The sequence below is a fragment of the Rattus norvegicus genome, chromosome 16 (assembly GCF_036323735.1).
Source record: "Rattus norvegicus strain BN/NHsdMcwi chromosome 16, GRCr8, whole genome shotgun sequence".
In the NCBI taxonomy this organism is placed as follows: Eukaryota; Metazoa; Chordata; class Mammalia; order Rodentia; family Muridae; genus Rattus; species Rattus norvegicus.
This window is the reverse complement of record NC_086034.1, coordinates 2,444,551-2,465,372: the sequence shown is the minus strand read 5'-3', so window position 1 is coordinate 2,465,372 and position 20,822 is coordinate 2,444,551. Positions and strand designations below refer to the sequence as shown.

General features: G+C 45.9%; 2 protein-coding genes across 5 annotated transcripts in view; both read right to left on the bottom strand.

Annotated features, from left to right (window-relative positions):
• The window catches only part of Il17rd (interleukin 17 receptor D), a 254,656-nt gene that overhangs the window by 24,455 nt on the left and 209,379 nt on the right, over positions 1–20,822 (bottom strand). The window contains exon 16 of the mRNA XM_063275628.1: positions 10,778–10,840. The gene's annotated coding sequence lies outside the window, so the exon portion shown is untranslated. The remainder of the gene's footprint in view (positions 1–10,777; positions 10,841–20,822) is intronic.
• The window catches only part of Arhgef3 (Rho guanine nucleotide exchange factor 3), a 280,324-nt gene that overhangs the window by 123,262 nt on the left and 136,240 nt on the right, over positions 1–20,822 (bottom strand). For all 4 annotated transcript variants that reach the window (XM_017600023.3, XM_006252575.5, XM_006252574.5 and 1 more), the window contains one exon: positions 10,778–10,840. In XM_017600023.3, the coding sequence (XP_017455512.1) occupies positions 10,778–10,840 (63 nt within the window). The remainder of the gene's footprint in view (positions 1–10,777; positions 10,841–20,822) is intronic.

The following is a 20,822-nucleotide window of genomic DNA, read 5'->3' as shown; positions in this document are numbered from 1 at the left end:
GTCACTGGCTGCTTCCTACCTTGGCCTCGCTGGTACTGGGATTACCTTATTCCGGGACCATTCACTTCACTCTAATCCTCCTTATCTCTTTCAACACAAACCGAGTCTCAACACTTCCTGGTTCCTCAAACTGCTTGGTGCTCTCTTTCTCCTCATGTTTCTGCATCATATAAAGGTGCACATTTTATACTTCTTTTTGTCCCACTTGCTTTTTTTTTCCACTGTAGATCTGCATAGACAGAGTCAATATGAGGTTGTCATGAACTCCCCACTGCAAATGAAACTTTTCAAACTTAGCCTCAGGCAGAAGCTTAGGACAAAGGCAAAAGGCAGCCATGTTCTTTGCTAAAATATCACAAAAATGGTTTCTATCCCAGTTGCTAATAGTGTCCCCTCTGAGACCTCTTGAGCTGGGCCTCCATAGTCCTCATTGCCTAAGATCATCATCTTCTAACCTCCTACCAGGAAGGTTCTTAAAGCCCCACATACAGCTGTCACTAACTTTTTCTAGTCCAAAGACCCGGATTCTTCCACATTCCTCAAACAAAACAAAACGACCCAGGCCTATCACAGCAAAACCTGGAAGGAACCTCTGTCTTAGTTACTTTTCTATTGCTGTGCTAAGATACCAAGACCACAACAATCTATAAAACATTTATTGGGTTTACAGTTTCAGCGGGAAGTCCACGATTGCCAGGGTGAGGAGTATGGCAGCAGGGAAACAGGCAAGTGGGCAGGAAGGCAGGCAGAAGATATGGCATCAGAAAAGTAGTAGAGAGATTACAAGTTGAGACGATGACAACAATGAGGAGAGAGAGGAGAGAGAGAGAGAGAGAGAGAGAGAGAGAGAGAGAGAGAGAGAGAGATAACTCATAATAGTGTGGAGGTTTTAAACCTCAAAGCTCATCCCCCAGTGACACACCTCCTCTAACAAGGCCACACCTCTTAATCCTTTCCAAACAGTTCTACTAACTAGGGACCAAGCATTCAAACATGAGAGCCTATTTGCGCTATCTTGTTCAAACCACAACTACCATATTCAGCTATGGATTCTTACTCTAAAATACTCAGACCTGTCTACCAAGAAGCCTGTAGATAAAGTTTAGGATGTTTCAAAGCTTGGATGGGGGGTTGTGGGGGAATGTATTAACCAACCATTGAAAACTTGAATTTCTTTCCGGTATCAATAGGTGCCATAGCTCATAGAAACATTCGCAGGCCTGCGATGCTGACAGTGTAGAAGGACTTTTAGGGCTAGAGTCAGCAGTCGGACACTTGTCTAGCATGTCTGAGACCCATGTTCTGTCCTCTGCCCTACAAAATGAAAAATGTATCACTCTAACTCTCAAGTAGGGTAGCTCACGTTTGAAGATATCATCTGCTCTCACTTTCTTATTGAAGATATGTTAGTGTTAAACGTGGTGCCTGAACCTACCCCTTAAAGCAGTAAGACACACGCACATGTAGCTCCTGCCACAAATTTGGTTTTTAAAAGTATTTTAAAGATCCATTTCAATGTCACTGGTTTGATATTATGATGTGTAGCATATGATAACCATATATGCAATGCTGAGGGGAGGGAGAGCTGCTCAACTAGGAACTTCCCGCATTCTGGGACCAGGTTCCTTGCTACCTTTAATGATCCAGTGCTCACCACCCTGACCAACACTCAGGACCACCACACAGTATTTTCCCTATGTGCATGCTCCATGCCCCCTACAAAGTCCATGCCATCTCAGCTCAGTCTCTCTCTCTCCATTTTTTATCCCTAGTCTGGGGCAGCCATGTTTTCCTCCCCCAGTAAATCTTTTGTCAAGAAGTCTGTTGTACAGTGTGACTTTTGTGGCATTCCTTGGCCCCTATCACCAAGATACGTTTTCCCTGTAAAACCCTTTCAGAGGGAGTGTCTAGAAATGTCACAAGATGCCATGAGTTAATAACGTGTGTGACCTCATCTCCTCATTCCTGAGATTCCATTCTCCCAACCTAACCACTATCCACAAGGCAGTGTGTTTCCTTCTATGATTACTTCTTTGCATGGAAAATGTACAGAAACATAAGATAGCATATGTACTGTATTTTACAGCTGAAAATATTACATTACCTGTAATATCTTTACAAGTGTCCACATAATGCATCTATACTGCTTGTTTCTTAACTACTTTAAATGTAATGGAAATCTACATGCACATCTATTCATCCTGCTTTTTTTTAAATTTTCACTATCAGTTCTACTTGTGGATGTGTTTTGGGATAACAGTAAGTGTCCTCAAATTCACAACCAAAATTTTTTGTATTATTTGGTACCAGCAGCAATGATAGCTGGTTGACTTAGTCACTCTTCTGTTACTACGAAGAGACACCGTGACCAAGGCTAGTCTTATTAAAGGAAAGCTTTGAATCGGTGGCTGCCTCACGGTTTCAGAGGGTTAATTTATTGTCATCATGGCAGGGAGCATGGCAGCTGGCATGACAGGCATGGTGCTGGAGAAGTGGTGAGAGCTGCCTATTCATTCCCGCAGGCAGAGACAGAGACAGAGACAGAGAGACAGAGACAGAGAGACAAAGACAGAGACAGAGAGACAAAGACAGAGAGACAGAGAGACAGAGAGACAAAGACAGACAGAGACAGACAAAGACAGAGAAGCAGAGGCAGAGAGAGACAGAGATTGGCATAGGTTTTTAAAACCTCAAATCCCACCCCTAGTGACACTTCCCCTATCCAGGCCACACCTCTTAATCCTTTAATCCTTTCAAAGACTTTCCACATCCAGGTGACTAATGACTAAGTATTCAAATATATGAGTCTATGGGGTGCGGGGGAGGCAGTCTTGTTTTGTTTTGTTTTTTCAAGGCAGGTTTCAAGCCAGCCTTAGATGGCCTGGAACTCACAGAGATCCACCTGCCTCTGCCTCAGGAGTGCTGGGATTAAAGGTGTTATTCAAAACACTGTGCTGGTAGTTCTGTACTTATAGTTCTGTACTTACTACAGAGAGAGGCTAAATTCTTCGGTGAACTTACTCATTTCCATCCTCACGGATTTAAGGAAGGAGGCTGCTATGATCTCAGTTTTACAGGCACGGAAGAAACTGAGGCATGGAGCCACATTCTGCACCCAATTCTGATCATAAATCTAAACAGACATTACAGACCGCAAGAACTCTCACTTAACCTGGCCTTCACTGAGATCACCTCACCTCACCAGGAGCCCCGAAAGACAGCTATGTAGACCTGCACTTACTGAAGTCATTAGCATCTGAGAAGGTCTCGAAAGACCTGGGGTTTCTTTGTCCTGGAAAAGCTCTGTGCAGTGCCTTGGCCTAATAATCACAATAACTGACTAGGCCAAAAGAAAGAAGCAATGTGCTTCTGCTAACACTGGTCAAACTTGACGTCAGGCGGCAGGTTCAGAACAACCTTCTGGAAGTGGGGTCCCTGCAACCTAATGCCCGAAGGAGCCTACAGGCAGCATGAACAACAGTGCATCCCAAATGAGAATGTCCACGGATTACGGATGAGCACGTGCTAACGAAGGCCGGCCCTCACCGCCCGCTTGGTCTCCAGGGTGATAAGAGCGTTATTAAAGCCTGCCACATAATTCATCAATGCTCCTGCTGGCTGGGGAAAGGCTAATCTCCCTAGGTAGCAAGTTCCAGAATGGGCAACAAGAAACAAACCTGCAGAAATGTTATCTTTTTTAATTATCTGGACTCCTGAGAAGAGATAAAATAGTCTTTCTGCTGCTCTGTGTCTGGTTGGATGTATTCTAACAGTGAACACGGCTTTGCTCCATGGAGACAGGAGAACTTTCTCCCCTCTTTATACCGGCCCACAAGCTGAGTGTCTAGGCAGCACCACAAGTAACTGGAAGGCACAGGTAAGGAAAGGATGGGTGTGCCTGCCGCGTGCTTCACAGGATGCAAACGGCACTGACTAAATGGCCTGTCAATCATCCAGCACTCAAGCCAAAGGCTTTTCTCTCAACTTTCTTCCTTATCCTGAGGTAGCGTGGGGAAGCTCTGCCCGGCAAGCTCCTGGGTATGAATCCACAAACTTTGACAGCTGAGGCCGTGGCTCAGGTATCTGATCCTTGATGTTTCTATTTTCAGAGAGGGTCAAAGGATTGCATTGAGCATTGAGGGAAGGATTTGGAAAGCACAGAACATGTGAAAACTTAAACACCTTCCCAGTAAACTAGCACTTGGGGGTGGAGGACAGACCTAGCTACTATGCCCAGTGCCCTCTTTAAGACTCAGGCTAAGGCTTCCACACGCCCATTGGCCTCACCCTAAAGGGATATCACAGATAAACAGATGAGATGTGGGTTGCCTCAGAGCCACCAGGCAGCAGGCACCCACTTAGCAGGGGTGACTGTTGTCATGTAAGTCTAACGGATCTTGGATTGCCACTGTCTACCCTGAAAGACTCCGGGATTGAGTCCTCACATCCCTGACATTCTGATTCTTGTTTACACAAAATGCGTGCCAGTAAAATAGAACAAAGGGGCTCTGACACACCCTTCCAAGTAACCAGCCTGAGACCGAGACTCCCTCGTTCACTCACTCGCTCACTCACTCACCCCAGACTTGTTTATGAAGCACCGATGACAAATACTGTTTGTGTTAGCAACCGGGCATATCCACCATCTGCCCCCAGGGACCCAGCGACAGCAGACGTCATCGCTAGCTGCCAAGATGTGACACATTCCCACTGTCACTATGAGAAGCACAACCCCTGCGTTAGTGCTGCATCCACTTATAAAAGGCCAGTCTCTCCTCTTTCCACTCCTCCTCCCCCCGACCTTGCCCAGAGGCAGCCTCTGTAAACTCCCTCCCCAGTAAACCTCCCAAGTGAGCTCTGTCACATGATGTGGCTTTATGGGCTCCTTTGCTTAAGTCATAACAGTTTGCCTTTAAGAGTTCATAGTTTTTCCAGTAAACTTGTAAGCAGAACATGACTGTACTATATTCTGTAATAAATTCAAAACAGTCTGCGGAATGATCAGAGTCCAAAACCTAAGCATTAACGATCTGGATAAATAATTCATCTCAGCTTCTGTCTAAGGATTTTTAAATTCCACCTACCTCCCTTTCATAATGTTTCTCGCCCTTCCTTTCAGTCATCCACACGACAGAAGAGGCACTGAGCCCATCTCTAATCCAGCGCTCACTGAGCGTCTGCTGTGGGTTAAGTAAGGCCCGTGCAGGTTGCTGAGTACATGAAAACAGCAGCACACAGGGACTCTCCTGTAAAGAGCTCCGAGACTGTGTGGGAAGGGTGAGACCCAAGCATGCATCACAGAACAGGGTAGTTACCGCTATGACAGGGACACGTGTCTGTGATGTTGGGAGGACGGGAACATGGAAGTGGCTAGAGGGAAGAATGCAAGAACCCTGGGAAGGCTTAGTTGGCAGCTGGATATGAAGGGCAAGTGGGTAAGAGTCAGGAGAAGAGAAAGTGTATTCCAGACACAGTGGGCAACGTGTGCAAAGGCCTGGTGACAGGACGGGGCCTAACTGTAAGAAAATCAGAATGGCTAGCTGTGTGTGAAACTGGTGAAAGGCAGTGGTTCAGGTTAGACCAGACCGGTGGGCAGGGCTGAGATAGTACCTCCTTTGAGAGTACTTCAGAGTCTGGGAGGTAAGGATTATAAACCAGGATAACCTGGTGGTATATGGAAACACAGAGTCCAGTGACACAGTTCCAGGCAAACACAGAAAGGGGCTCCGTTATGGAGGAAGTCCTGAGGTTACTCTCCTGCACAAAGGCTGCGGCTGACCTGTTTTCTCACCTCTGGACAGGGGAGAGAAAGAACAAGATGCCTCACGGGGATGACAGAAGACGTATTGTCACTGCAGAAGGAACTCAAATGCATGAGGCAGGATACACTGCCCCAAGTAGTCCTTGCCGGAGTTTATCTCAATCTCTACAAACTGGCAAGGAGTTCTAACCTGCTCCTCCCCCAGCCTCAGGTCCAGATGCTGCTTTCCACAGAGGCCAAGAGGACCAAAGCAACAATGTATCTGCACCAGTTCACAGTCGAGCCAAGAGGGCCCTCGGAAGAGGAGGGACGAGGCTCACAGACTCGGCAACCGGAAGGTGGTGCTTGAGGAGAGAAAGGGACAGGACAGGCAGCAGAGAATGAGTCCCTCCCGCCGGGTTCTATAGAAGACTCAGCATCTCTAGCATGGCTCCCACCTCCCACGGACAGGAGGAACATATGGCTGCTCAGGGGATACAGCCAGTGAGCCAGGAATTCCATATCTTGGACTTGATCCTGCTGAGTAAAGGGATTACACAGGCGTATTCTTGGATGCCCATCAGTATTATTTATAACAGAGGAAGTCTGTGCTTACATAAATCCCTAAGAAAGGATGGGATGAATGAATCTGTTGCCTTCATTTGACGATGCAGCTATTTAAAAACCACGTTATTAAAGAATATCGTGAGACACACTGATGTACTCTTAAATAGTAAGTGAAAAGGGCCCAACTAAATAAATGTGTGTCATGATCCCAATCTTTAAAACTGGCTGTACTTATGGGTCAACAGGATACCTCAGCAAGAGAAGCATTCACTTATCAAGCCTGATGACCAGGGCCCAATCCCCAGGACTCACGGGGATGAAGAAGAGAACTGACTCCTGTAAGCTGTCCTTTGACCTCCACACACATTCCACGGCACACGTGTAAACACACACACACACACAGAGAGAGAGAGAGAGAGAGAGAGAGAGAGAGAGAGAGAGAGAGAGAGAGAAATAAGGAAATGGGAATTAAAAAAAAAATCATACATGCTTACAGAAACCTAAAGGACTGGCTTAAAATATATACACAGAGCATTTGGGAACACATGGACATAGTAACTTTGTGGACATAGAAGGCAGCAACGAATATCAAACCCGATCGCACGTCAAGCTTGCAAATGCTCTACTGCTCAAACAATATTTCCTCGGTGGCACCATTGCCATTTTTGGGGCACAGCTGGCTTTCTTAGGACAGCAAGGACTCACCAAGCTCCCCACTCAGGCACCTCTCAGCCATCAGGATTTAAACCAGCAAATTGCAGTGGGAGAAGCTATCTCCCCACCACCAGCCTACTCATATCCTCTGACGTGAGAGATTTGGAGGCGGCTGCCAGGAGCTTTCTCCACTCTGCAAATTGTTCTCAAAAATATACACTGCCTTATTTTTTCATTTCTGAAATAGTTTCTGTTCTATCCTCTCCGGAAGCTGGGGGATCAGGTGATGGATCAGTTCAAGTGGTGAGGGAAAAATAGACCCCAATTATTTTGTCAACTATGAAGACGTTCTAGTCCCAACGAGATAACAATGCTTTGTGGGCAAGTCATCCTTCCCTGGGATTCAAGACCTTCTAGTGACCCCTGTAAAAGGCATTTTCAACCAAGGGGCTTGGCCGGGATCTACAGATGCCAAGGAATCGCGTGTGATTTAAGATCTTGCTTTATAGCTCAGGCAAGTTTCAAACTCAAAATTCTTCTGCTCATGTCTCCTAAATGATGGGATTGATTGCGCGTGTGTGTGTGTGTGTGTGTGTGTGTGTGTGTGTGTGTGTGTCACCGTGCTTGACAGTGTCACCATGCATACTTGACAGTGACACCATGCATACTTGACAGTGTCACCATGCTTGATAGTGTCACACTTGTTGATCAATGGGTGATTAACAAACAACTCCTAGCTCTTGACATCATAAATGGAGGTACTTCTTAGGCCTTCTCCTCTCTCCTCTCCTCTCCCTCCCCCCCCCCCCGTCCTTCCTCTTTCCCTCCCCTCCCCCACCTCTCATTCTAAAGGACCAAAAGCAGGCTGTGTTGTCACCCTTACCCTGACTGAATGGGAACCTGACTACTGACCCCAAAAGATGCCCATCTTAGCTAGCAATTTCTTGTTCAAAGCACACATCCTGTGGCTGTCTTATCACTTAGGAAGTGGGGTCTGAACTGAGAGTACCTATCTCACTACACCCTCACACCCACCACCAAGAGCTACTAACTGAAACCTACCTTTTCCCTCCACAGACTTTCCACTTACACAGAGCATTAGGCACAAAACAACTCTTTAGCCGGTTCTGACACATGCCTCAGTCCCTGCTGCAGAGGCAGGGGGATTGCTTGAGTCTTCGGGTTATTGGCCGGTTTGGGACAAGATTGTGAAATAGCAACAGCAGAAACACCACTTTTTCAGGACCGTTGCTGCAAGGACTCTCCTGGACATGGCCACTTAAAAGCACAAAGACATTGTTCCTTCAAGTCTAAACTGACCAACCAATAAAGACCACTTCCTTATCAGAAAAACTAACTCACGGGGTTCAGATTTTTAGATATGGTTGTGTTTGTGGTGAACCGTCTCCTCAGGGGTGGTTCCAACCACTGCTTCATTCAGCAAGGGTAGGCTCCAGGTTTGAAGTGAGAAACTCCTTCTCACTTCTCCTGGTTCTTCCACACTTCCTGTCAGCTCTCTGTGACTCTAAGGGTTGGTGGAACTTGCAACACAGCAACTTCATGGAAGTGGAAGTCCCTACAACAGCCTCTGGGTCTCTAACTTGTACAATTGTTATACACTCTGTGGTAACAAGTAGAGGACTAGGTTCTGGAGACCCACTTGCCAAGATAAAAAGCCAAGCAAATCAGAAATAAGCCTGACCAGAACTAAAACCCTTAGGGAGTGAATTAGTGAAATGGGGTAGTTTATTTCTTTTCCTAGAAAATCTCATTACTATGACAAAACATGATACACGAGTTAGCAAGAAAAGAGGAAACATCTGTAATTGCACGGGGGAAATCATTATCTAGAAATTATTCATTGTCTGAGACCTAGGTGGGCTGAGTAAGGAGGGAGACCTAGGTGGGCTGAGTAAGGAGGGAGGGCCATTAATGCCCATCAAGACAAAAACTAAATCAAACTTAAAACTGCCAGTAATCCTTTCCGATCAGATGAGCAGTTCTCAGGTAAAAAACAAAGCAAAACAAAACAAAATAAAACAAAAACACTGAACCCAACCAAAACAAACAAAAACAAAAAATATTTAGAGACAGGCATCAAAACACCAGGTTGCAGCTGAGGAAACTGTAGGCTGAGGCAGAATCTTAGAAATGCCTGGACATTTGCTCTGTCCCTCAAGTGGATAGTTCATCTGCATGAGGGCCAAAGAGTCTATAGATTCAGCTGGAGAGATAGATGGCTCAGTGGTTAGGAGGACTGACTGCTCTTCCAGAGGTCCTGGGTTCAATTCCCAGCAGCCACACAGTGGCTAAAAGAAAACTATCTGTTATGAGATCTGATCCCCTCTTTTGGTGTGTGAGAAGACAGAACATTCATGTAAAATAAATAAATATCTTTTAAAAAGTAAACTTAACAAAACAAAACAAAAAAGACTCTATAGATCCTAAAAGTCATAAAGGTAAAGTGCCACAAAATTAAAAGTTCCCAAACACGCAATAAATCTTACTGCTGATACAAGAAGTTCCATAGCTTCCCATCAATAAGACAATCTCCAATGAATAAAGAGAACCCCAGAGGAACATCTTGTTACCACAGCAACCTGATAAATGGCCCAACTCCATCATCTGATGGTCTAAAAGACTAGGCTAGATAAACACCATATGGTGAAATAAAGACACTCAAGTACATGATTAGTAGCCAGCTCAGGATCATTCCATCAAGGCTATTACATCAGGAAATTTGACAATAATTAAAAATAGCTAAAAGAGCATTGTTCATATTGGGCAAATAAGTGGCATTAAATGGGACCCTAATAATTGATATTCAAGAAGCTTCTGGTTTTCACAATGGTTTTAGAAGACCAACTGTCTAACCAAATGAAGACGCTGAGCCTTCACACATCCTAGAGTACTCTCACAGTCTCGGTAGGAAATACCACAACATTACATGGATCCACAACGCATGAAGAGTAGATCCCAAATAATATCTCAGAAGAAGAGATAGGAGGACAGGAGGAACCTGGGACTCCTGAGAGCTCACTCTAGCCCTCACCTGGGGAGACTTCTCAAGTGTGTCATAGGACCAAAGTCCATGTATAGGAAGTCAGCAAAATGAAACATCTAGGCAATCCAGGGGGCTCCCTACCTGCGCCATCACCAGCTCCCAGCTACCAAATCGCTGAGCCTCTTCTGCAAGCTCGCGCTTTTGCAGACAGACACAATGTAGCCAGGTTTCCTGGCTTTTCAAACATCAGGTGTCATGTTTGGCATTCTCATTTTCGTTGCTACATTTCACTCACCGTGTCAGGTGGAGTCTTTCCAGCCTTATTTTCCAGATGAGGAATCACTCCACATGCATGCTAAGTACAGAATCTTGACTAAGATCTGTTGAACCCAGACCCACTCACCTACAAGAATCTTCTTCCAGCCTTTGGGCCATCCAGCTGCTGGAATCAGGCCAGGCCCCTGACTCCACCCACCTCCCAAGAGAAAAACACCAATCTGTCTTCTTGAACCAGTGTCTCGAAATGCATAGTAGGATCCACCTAGATGCTACCCAGATGCCTACGTTTATAATTTATTTGGAGAGGAAACATATAGGCAATAAATGCATTGTCTTGAAATTCAAGTTGGTTATGCAACTTTCTCCAGTAAAATGAAGAGGAGATTACAAACAAAAAAAAATTCCTGTAAGTCACATCTCCACAGTTGGACGTCCACTTAAAGCAAGCAGCGTGGTAACAGATGACATTTGTACTAAAAGCGGTGCTGTGGTGTGCCGGGGGCGGGGTGGGAGGTAGAAAGAACTGAACTTACACTTATGTCAAGACTGCATAGGCTGACGGCATCTTCATCCTGGGCACTCTGCTTCCGTTTCCGCTGCAAGACAGAAGAAAAGACAAAATTCAATTGTAAGCAGTGTTTGCAGCTTTGATGAAGGAAGAAAGCAAATCAAATAACCCATGGAGTTTCTTATCACTTCCATGTGTCAACCAAAAGCTTCAGTCAACTGTGCAAGGTAGTAGGTCCGAGAATATTGGGGAATTATTAAGCTCTGGGCTGAGGTGATTGGCTTGCGTGCTTATTCTTACTTATGCCACCACAACCAGTTGGCGCCCCTCTCTCTCTCTCTCTCTCTCTCTCTCTCTCTCTCTCTCTCTGTGTGTGTGTGTGTGTATGTATGTATGTGTGTCCCACCCACCCCCACACCACTATTATACCACAGATACCTCAAATGAATCCATATAATTATGGCCACATCGGCTTACCAAATTAGGTGCTGAAATATATGTTCTCCTCCATAAAGCAGAAAAGGTATCTATCTATGAACTACAAGAAAGCATCTCCAAGATATGTTCAGTTATCTTCTGCATCCTCAAGTCTGCCTGAGGCAAGTGCTTCTTGGGTCCTCACGTTTGTATAGATGCTGCCAGAAGACCAGAACTGCTGCTGTGAAGTTGAGGGACTGCCTGGAGACATTTGGAGTCTATAACCCCCACCCCCACCCCCACCCCCACCCCCACCCCCACCCCGAGAAGCCCACCTCCTCTTTTCATTCAGAACTCTGATCTGAACAAAGGATTGGACAGTGAACAAAACTGCCCATGATCACTTAAATGGACGCTTGCAGAACGGGTATCTGCTATGTGCCAAGCTCTGTGTCTGCTTCCAGGAACACAACTCCCACGGTTAAAGAACTCGGAGCCTTGCAAGAGAGAGACAGCAGATATGATTTGCACACCTCGATCCACGGGTTAGAAAGTCATTTCTCTGAATGACTCTTAACTCCAAGGTTAGGGTGGCAGGGCAGTGGTGACATCGGCCCCAAAGAGAGGGAAGCACAGTGATAAAGCTCTTCTCAGAGGAGGAGGAATTTTACAGTAGGATAAATATGTGTCAGATGAAGAGGAGGAGTGGACTGCACTTTCTTTTTATAAGGCCAGCTATATTCTTAAAATCTGAGGCTGAGCCTGGTCCTCCTGACCAGCAGATTTATGGAGTCTCTAAGCTTTCCCACTGAAGTGAACCGGATTGCTGCAGAATCAGTGATCAGAGACAATGGCAAGAGTCCTTCGTGGGGATGCAAACTCAGCCATTCTGGGATGGTGTACATATTCAAAAGGCAAATACTCTACTCGGAGTCTCTGGTCGGGGGCCTTCAAGAAGAGGCTGACAGACGTCTCATGCACACTTGTGTGAGAGGATGCTTCATGCACATACAGGAACTAATCCTTATTAATTCAACATTCAGTTACAGTAAGATGTCAGAGGAGCTAATCCATTGGTTTATACGGTGATTGCATGTGTGTGGGTGTATACTTGTGCTCATCTTTCTGACACAGTCTATGTTGCTTAGGCTGGCCTGGAATTCCTGGCCTCAAACAATCCTCCCACTTCAGCCTCCCAACCAGCTAGGGCTATAGGCATGTACCACTGCACCCAGTCAATAGGGTAACCTTCTGAGGTGGGTATGGCGAGAAATCATTTCCAATTTACAGGTAAATAAACTGAGGTTGGCAGAGATCGTGCTATGGTATGATCCTCAAAATCCAGGATTCTATTCCCAAAGGCACAGTTGATAGCATGCGTGGTAAGACGTCACATCTTACCCACCACTGGAAATGTCTGGTGGAGTCATCTTCTGCCTGGAATACTGTTCTAAAGATGGCACAGTGGGGAGGGCAGGCAGATGTGTGTCAACCAGCAAGGTGTACTGAGGATGTGATCAACAGCTGCAAGGAGGTTCCTCAAGGAACCCAGGACCTCCCTGCCTTTAGCCTGTCCGGCCTTGAGATATTGTAGTACCACACCCGGGATCTCGATGGGGCGGGAACTGGGCAGGAGGAAGTTCAAGTTCCATATATTATCTATAAAGCCAAAACAATACCAGCCAGGCCTACCCACTATTGGCACTACAGACAAGGTGGGTGGCATTTAGACAAAGTGGCAGGCCCTGTGCAAACCATAGTATAGGCCACACCACTGTAAGACATTACCTGCTATTATTTGGTTATACATTTTGTGACATTACAAATTTCATTCCTAAAGTGCAAATAGTCTGTCAAGCAGACAGAGCATAACGTTTTCTCGAGAGGTCAGCTGATGAGGAAGAGGGCAGACGAGCTCTCATCTTTGCAGCTAAAACAATTCCACAGGTTACCCAGTGCTGGAACCTGGGACCTAGAACCCCTCCTCCAGCCCTGAGCCCCAGTCCGTGTGACAAACACTCTCTCAGACATTTTTACATGCTACCTCAAGAGTCAAACATGATGATTAGATGGCCTTCAATGGCCTTTTCAATGATGCTGGAACCAGTGACTCCATCTAAGAATGATCTTTAGAAACCCACAGGGCAGTTGACCGCGGTACACACCCTTTTAATCCCAGCACTTGGGAGGCAGAGGCAGGCAGATCTATGAGTTCGAGGCCAGCCTTATCTACATAACAGGTTCTAAGACATCCAGGGCTACACAGTAAGATCCTGTCTCAAAACAAACAAACAGAAAGAAAAAAGAAGAAGCCACAGTTCACATGGGGGCCATGAGAGACAGCTCAGCACCTAAGAGCACTGACTGGTTCAATTCTCAGCACCCACGTGGCTTATAACAGTCTATAACTTCAGTCCCAGGGGATCTAACACCTCTGGCTTGGCATGTAGCAGGCATGCATGTACCACTCAGACATGTATGTAAGCAAAACATCCACACACATAAAATAACTTTTAGTTAAGAAAGCTAGAAAGAAAGGAAGGAAGGCAGGAAGGAAGGAAGGAACCTATACAAGTTCCACACGGATTATGAGAAATGGGTTTCTTGTCTACTCTCACTGCACAGGGTGATGGCTAGCCCCTGCTGGCAACAAACAAGTCAGAAGGGCTCTTTGGTTTTGTTTGTTTTTAAAGATAAGGTCTAGCCTGGAATTTGCTACGTAGACCAGGCTATCTCTGGCTCTTAAGTGTTGGGGTTGCAAGGAAATACCACCACACCCAACTAAGAAGTCTGAAGCTGGAACTCTAAGCCAGAAGCAAAAACTTCACAAAGCATCCTCTAGTCATTGCTCAGCCCCTGCACGCTCACCAACCACTTCTGTACCAACAGCTGCTCTGGGTCCCGGAAACCGGCACGGGCAAGGCATACTTCCTGACTACTAACTGGGAATAGAAAAGGAGAGAATGTTCACATTCTACCATGAGTGAGTCAGGCAAGGCAGAGAGAGATCAAACACCGGTTAACTTTTCTCTCTAGTGTTGGACTCTGTGAACACTCGTGTGTGTGTGTGGGGGGGGGGGGGGAGAGAGAGAGAGAGAGAGATCAGAGGTCAATGTCATGGATCTTCTTCAGTTACGTTCATCATTAAAATTTTAATGTTTTTAATTATGTAGGGTGGGGGATATATGGGTGTAAGTCCAGGTCCCACAGAGGCCAGAGACTTTGGAGCTCTCTGGAGCTGGAGTTATAGGAGGTTGTAAGGTATCAGGCATGACCTCTGGGACCTGAACTGGGGTCCTCTGCAAGAGCAGTAATGGATCAAACACCTGAACATCTCTGCTGCCCTCCCACTGTTGGCTTCTTTGTTTGGAGACAGACCCTCGTATGATCCTAGAGCTTGCTGATTGGCTGGCCTGGCAAGCCTGCAAGCCCTAGGAATCCTCCTGTCTCCACCACCCAGAGCTGGGATTATAGGCACATGCGGCCGCCCCTAGCTTTTTATGTGGATGCTGAGGATGGGACTCGGGTCCCAGTGCTTGCACACAGGCTGGAACAGAACTGGCTAATCTCTGTTCCTCACCCCCTTTTGAGCAGCTTGTTCCCCTCAGCAGCCTCAAAATCCAAGGTGGAAGGAGGGAAAGGACCAAACGGGCAGCCACTCCAGCTGGAGATGAAGGTGTGCAGTGGAGGAGCTTCACAAATGAACGAACGCACCCTCAACCAGGACCCGGAATTCCTCAGCTACTGGGAAGCTGGGCTTGTGCTGATGACCTAGAGGACAATTCATGGAAGGCATCACCAGGAGAACCAAGTCCCAGAGATACTGACAAACAGGCTGAGAGACGGTAATGGTCTGGTCGGACCTCTAACGGGGGTGGCGTTTCAGTCTATTAAACACTGCAAACCTCACACAGACAGACTTATCTGTGGGACTCCTTTGAGCCTGACAGCCACATTGTGAGGCAGGTGAGAGAGCTAGGGAGGTCTCTATTCCGTGAAACTGTGACAGAAGCTCCGAGAGGCCACGGGCTATAATCAGCGAGTGGCAGAGCCTGGATCCAGCCCAGGCCTACCTGACCCCATGCTAAGCAGTCCCATCTCTCAAGCCGTCCTGCACCCAAGCCTGGGATCACACTTAGAGGTGACCCGAGAGGAAGCACACGGTATGCAGCGGCTGAGGACTGAGAAGACATCTTGCTGACTATGCTCTTCCTTTGTGACTATTTGGAGACACTGTGCACACTAAGCTCTTTTCTGTGGTCTTAAGCAGTGTCACTGTTGCTTGGGGGTGACACCCCTTTACTTCTATTGATCATAAGCCACAGACAAGTTAGACTGGGAGTGTTTGGGCAGGGCGGTTATTGTGTGTACTGTATGTCTACATATTTGCTCTGATGGATTTCCAGCCAATCTGAGGAGCTAAGTTCCCGCCCTGTTAATATCTGTCAAGTTTACTGGCGGTAAAGCATCATCCACTTCCCTTACGACTGTGAGAAAACCATTCGTGTAGGTCCGGTAACTGTGGTAATCTGTCTCCAAATTCAGCCCATGATTTTATAGGCTCCTCCCCAGCACCCTGTGAGCAGACCGGTGAATAATTTCTGCATGGTGACTCAACGGACAAAGCAAAAGGGATGAATAAAGGAGGCCTGTGTTCCTGAGGTGATGTTCCTCACCTTCTGCCAACCACCTGGCCCAAACCAATCAAAAGCTCCAGGCCAAGGTTATTGAAAGTTGAATTCTTCAACCTCAAATTTCTTACTGTTCGGATAAAAGAGAGCGTTTTCCTTACCAGTAGGGTACTGATTTTCCTTAAAATGTACAAATGCGAAAAGGAACTCACAGTAGGGTAGGCATTGCCCTGGGCGTGGGCGTGGGGATAATGGACTGCGTCCCTCCTGAAAAAAAGAGGCTCTAATGTGCACAGGCAGTCCAACAAAAGTAGCTGTGGCAACAGCATCACCCACAGAGCATCACCAACTTGAGCAACGTGTAAAGAGCAGCGGCTTCCGGCTTCCTCGCGTGGTTGAGTGCTGTGAGAGCACCACTTGCATAAAAATCAGGGACACTTTCCAAAGAATTTTTTTTTAACTTCAGTTGTGCTCTCTAGTTAATTTGGGGGGTGGGGGAGGGTTGTGGAAAACCTGGAAATAGGCAGCAAAGCTGACAGCGAACAGAGCAGAGGGGACACATGTCTTTCCTCCTGCTTCCATGGGGCTGCCTGTGCACTTTTACCTTGGGTGAGCAGAGCGGATGTATGTGTGTGTGAGCATATGTGTCAGTCTGTCTGTGAGTTTGTTAAACGCTACAAGGCCACAGTTGGTTGAAAAGGCTTGGAACTTCTCAAACTGGCTTTACTTTTCCTTTCTACAGTGCTCAGGGTTAACACAGTACATCCTTGTCATGACTGTGGGAGTTCCCCGAATGCATGTGTTTCAAGTCTAAATACTGAATATATATATTGGTTTATTTTCCAACTTAAACAATGTCTCCTACAGCATGAAGTGAAGGGTTGCGTTGCGTGCCATGCATTCAGGTTCATTTGTAGCTTTTGTTGACGGTGCATGTCTTTGAAAGCATGTGTAATCAAGATTACCACAGAAGTCACATATGGAGAGAAACATTGGACATGTACAGCATTGGGTTTTGCATTTCTAGTGTTGATACCTGGGTGTTGCTTCTAGCCCTCAACCCTGCCCGCTCCTCCCTGACCCAAGTTTCTTGTTAAAGTAGTAAGTGCATACTTTTTTTTTGTGATAAAACTCTTTAAAAGTTCATTTTAATATGTTAATAGTATTCCTAATTTGTGCTGCAAACATGGCTCTGAGCCTTATCATAAGTTACGTTTTCCTTAACTTAAGCATAGTTTTAGGAAGAAATATGATTGGCTTCTGTCTTACACACAATCTTTTCTACTTCATTATCTGACTCTGCTTTGTTATTCGAACCGGAAACCGTACTTGAGTTGTAAACTAGACAGTGAGAAACACTTGGCTTCTTTCTGCTGTATGATGTTCTCGTTACCCAGTAACTTGAATATTGTTTAATGTGCTGTAAGACATTGTTGAGATTATCTCCGCTGTTTAAAATGCTAATGTACAAATGTGAATAGACACTTATCTATAACATGGGTAAGTTTTGTTTCGCCTATAATAGATGTTTATAAAAAAAATTGAGTGAGGGGACAATTGGTCTTTTGGTTTTTATCTCCTTACCTCCCCTTCCCCAAATTTTTTCTCCCCTCTCCCCTCCCCCCTTTTTTGCTTGTACAGGTTGCACTATTAAAAAATTGAGATTGTATAAATCTGGTTTAAAACTACAAGACAACAAAGTCTTGTAGATGTTGAATAAAAAAGTTATTATACTAACAAAAAAAAAAAAAAAAAGAAAGTCCCCTCTGAGCCACGACGCTTGCCCATGCCTGGTCCCTGAGCAAAGGAAAGACATAATCTCTGCTCCTCCAAGTCTTGCCAATGGCTGAGAGGAGAAGAAAACAGCTGACTGTAATCAGAAGTGACTACAGTCACAGGGCAAACCACTGTTCCCAACTCAGGTGGGGGTGGGGGAAGGCAGTGACAGAGGAGATCATGGGGGCAATGGGCACTGGGGGAGCGTCTGGCAGACTTCTTACTGCCATAGTCCGCAGATACTCTCTAGAGGCCTTTGGGTGCTGCAAAACCCTCCTCTTTAACCAAACACCAGGAGGCCCCTTTGCGGACATGCCTTGGAGTAGTACCTTTTGCATATTTGGCTTCGAAGTGTCATGGCAACTTGAGGAAAGCTGGATGGATTTGGCGACCTACGTCGGAAACTCATGACTTTCACGTCATCTCGGTCTCTACCAGCATCACCTTTGCCCTTCATCTCCTGGACCTATTTTATAATTACTGTTCCCTCAGGCTGCCACAGGGCTATCTCCTTTTCAGGCTTAGCTACCTTCAGATAACCCAAGGCAGACATCTGAATTCCTTCGGTAAATGGTTCGTGAACAAACTGTGTTTGTGTTGTTTGGCGAAGCAGTGGATGAAGTACACTGGTCCGGTTGTCCACAGGTGGATTTTCAGAATTCTCCATACTAGGCCAAGCCTAAATATGCTAATCTCACCTGCCCTGGCTTTTATTCTCTTGTGAACAAATTTCGAAATGCCGTGAGCTGCAAAAGAAAACCACTAGGCATCTCCCACAACATAGAAAGGAAACACAGTAGAACTAGGCACCAGCGAATGTTCCACTAGCTGTTTCTTCACGACTTCAAGTAAACACTGTGGAATTCCTTTCAAAGAGTGAGATTCTGAGGTCAGAAGTCAGGGTTGGGGTGCAGAACAGGATTTGTTTTGTTTTGTTTTGTTTAGGTCCAGCCTTGACTTTCTATCACACAGCTGATTTCTTCTTTGTCCTGTCTGCCAAGATGCCTTTCTTTGGGTTAATATCTGAAAAGGCCTAAAACTGCATGTACATACTTACTTAAAACAAGCCAGGCATGGGCATTCGTTCCTACAATCTCAGTACTTGGGAGGCAGAGGCAGGAGGCTAAAGCAAGTGCAAGCCCAGTTGGATGTAGCATATAATGAGTTCAAGGCCAGCCTGGTCTACACAGCAGTCAAGAGTAGAAAGTCTGTATCTCAAATAAGTGTGTGTGTGTGTGTGTGTGTGTGTGTGTGTGTGTGTGTGTGTGTGTGTTTACTACATATATGTGGTGATCCGGTGGGTAATAGTGCTTATGGCCAAACCTCAAATTCAATCCCCTGGAACCCACGTGGTCTCTTATAAGTTATCCTCTGACCTCTGGAAACATACTGCCGGTGCATGCACACCCATCCAAATACACATGTGCACACACGGAATAAATAAAGGTAAATTTAAAAAGTATTAGTAAGCGATATTTATATGTCCATAGGAATTTACAGTGAGACGAACTTGAGTAAACAAGTCCACCTCTTGCCAGCTGTGGTAGTGCAAACCTTTAGTCCAACACTTGGGACACAATGTGAGTTCAAGGCTACAATTAAGTTCCAGGACATTCAGGGCTATATACAGAGAAATCCTGTATTTAAAAAAAAAGAATTTACCTCTGCCATTTGCTACTTGGTATGACTCTGAACAAATTATTTTATGCCTTCATTTAAATGAATATTAATTGAGAATACACTACTTTGTTAGGAAGACCGTAGGCGTGAGGGATGTATGAGTGTCTACAAGCTTTCGTTTTTCCACCATAGGGATATTTTAAGAATTAAAAGGTGTAAAATATTTAGAACATAGCTGGGTGGTGGTGGCGCATGTCTTTTGTCCCACCACTCAGGAGGCAGAGGCAGGTGGATCTCTGAAGTCAAGGCCAGCCTGGTCTACAAAGCAAGCTCCAGGATAGCCAGGGCTACACAGAGAAAGCCTATGTCAAAAAGAAAAAAAAAAAAGAAAGAAAGGAAGGAAGGAAGAAAAGGAAGGAAGGAAGAAAGAAAGAAAACATACAAACGAACAAAATAAAACAGGGCCAGGTCTACAGTGAGAGAGCTGTAAAGTGGTCATGTGGTCATTATTGTGACTACTATTACTCCCATTACCGTGGCAACCACTGCTTTGCCACCATTTGACTCTGAGAGGCCATCAGGGTAGGCAAGAGGTGGGGAGACCTGCAGTGTGGCAGATGCAGAGTTCTAGGCTGAAATATGACTCTAACTGCCCAGTCCCCACGGAGTTGTCCACAGAGCCCCTTGGATACCTTCAGTCCTGTTGGCACTGGGTCCTTCCCACTCCTTTCTCGGAGATGAGGGCGGATGGTGAAGTCTGGCTTCACTTTAAATGGCTGAGATTAAATTGATTAGTGTCAGAACAGCCCTGTTATTTAATCACAGACTTTTCTATTAAATAAGGAGCCAACCAGAACAGCAAAAACCCACTGACGGAGAGGGTGCAGCTCCTGACTTGACAGCAAACGGCCTCTGATTAGTCGTTTATAATTACTCAATTTGAACCAGATCCCTCGAGCCTTTTGATTTAATCTTCTCCCTGGCAAACAGCTTTGGTGGTTTCAAGGCTTTGATGCTGGGCCTTTCATCTGGGCCTTCTTCGGGGAGAGGTCAGCAGAAGGATTCCGTGTTATCGTGCTTGCCCCTCAGTTAGAGCTTGACTTCATCAACTTGACTTTGAGCATAAAAACATCCCTCACTTTGTTTTGATCCACAGGTAAGAGGAGTGAGGGGAAACCCTATTCCATTTAACACAGGGCTAATTCCTCCTCTCCAATTTTAAGACACCCTCCGTTTTCTACCATCCTCAAAACCAGGTCCTTCCCCACCCCAGACTCTTATCTGATATTCATACGGTAGAGAACTTGAACTCAGGTCTCTCGGAGCTACTGATCCACACATTCTAACAGACCCTGTGTGGGACTGTGCCCGGACAGCACTGATGACAGCTTGGGAACCTGGGAAGGCCATACAGGAGAACTGAGGGAGGGGGTGTCTTCTTTTGCCATACACCTGCCGTGGAGTCTTGGGGATCACTCACCTCACTGTTCTATGCCTGTTCCTCATCTGGAACAGTGAGTGTGCTCCATCACTGTGGGTCAAGGGCTTAGAACCGACAAGATCATCTACTCTCTGTATTAAGACCAGTGGCAGCAATGACATCGAGTGGAGGCATCGGACTAAATA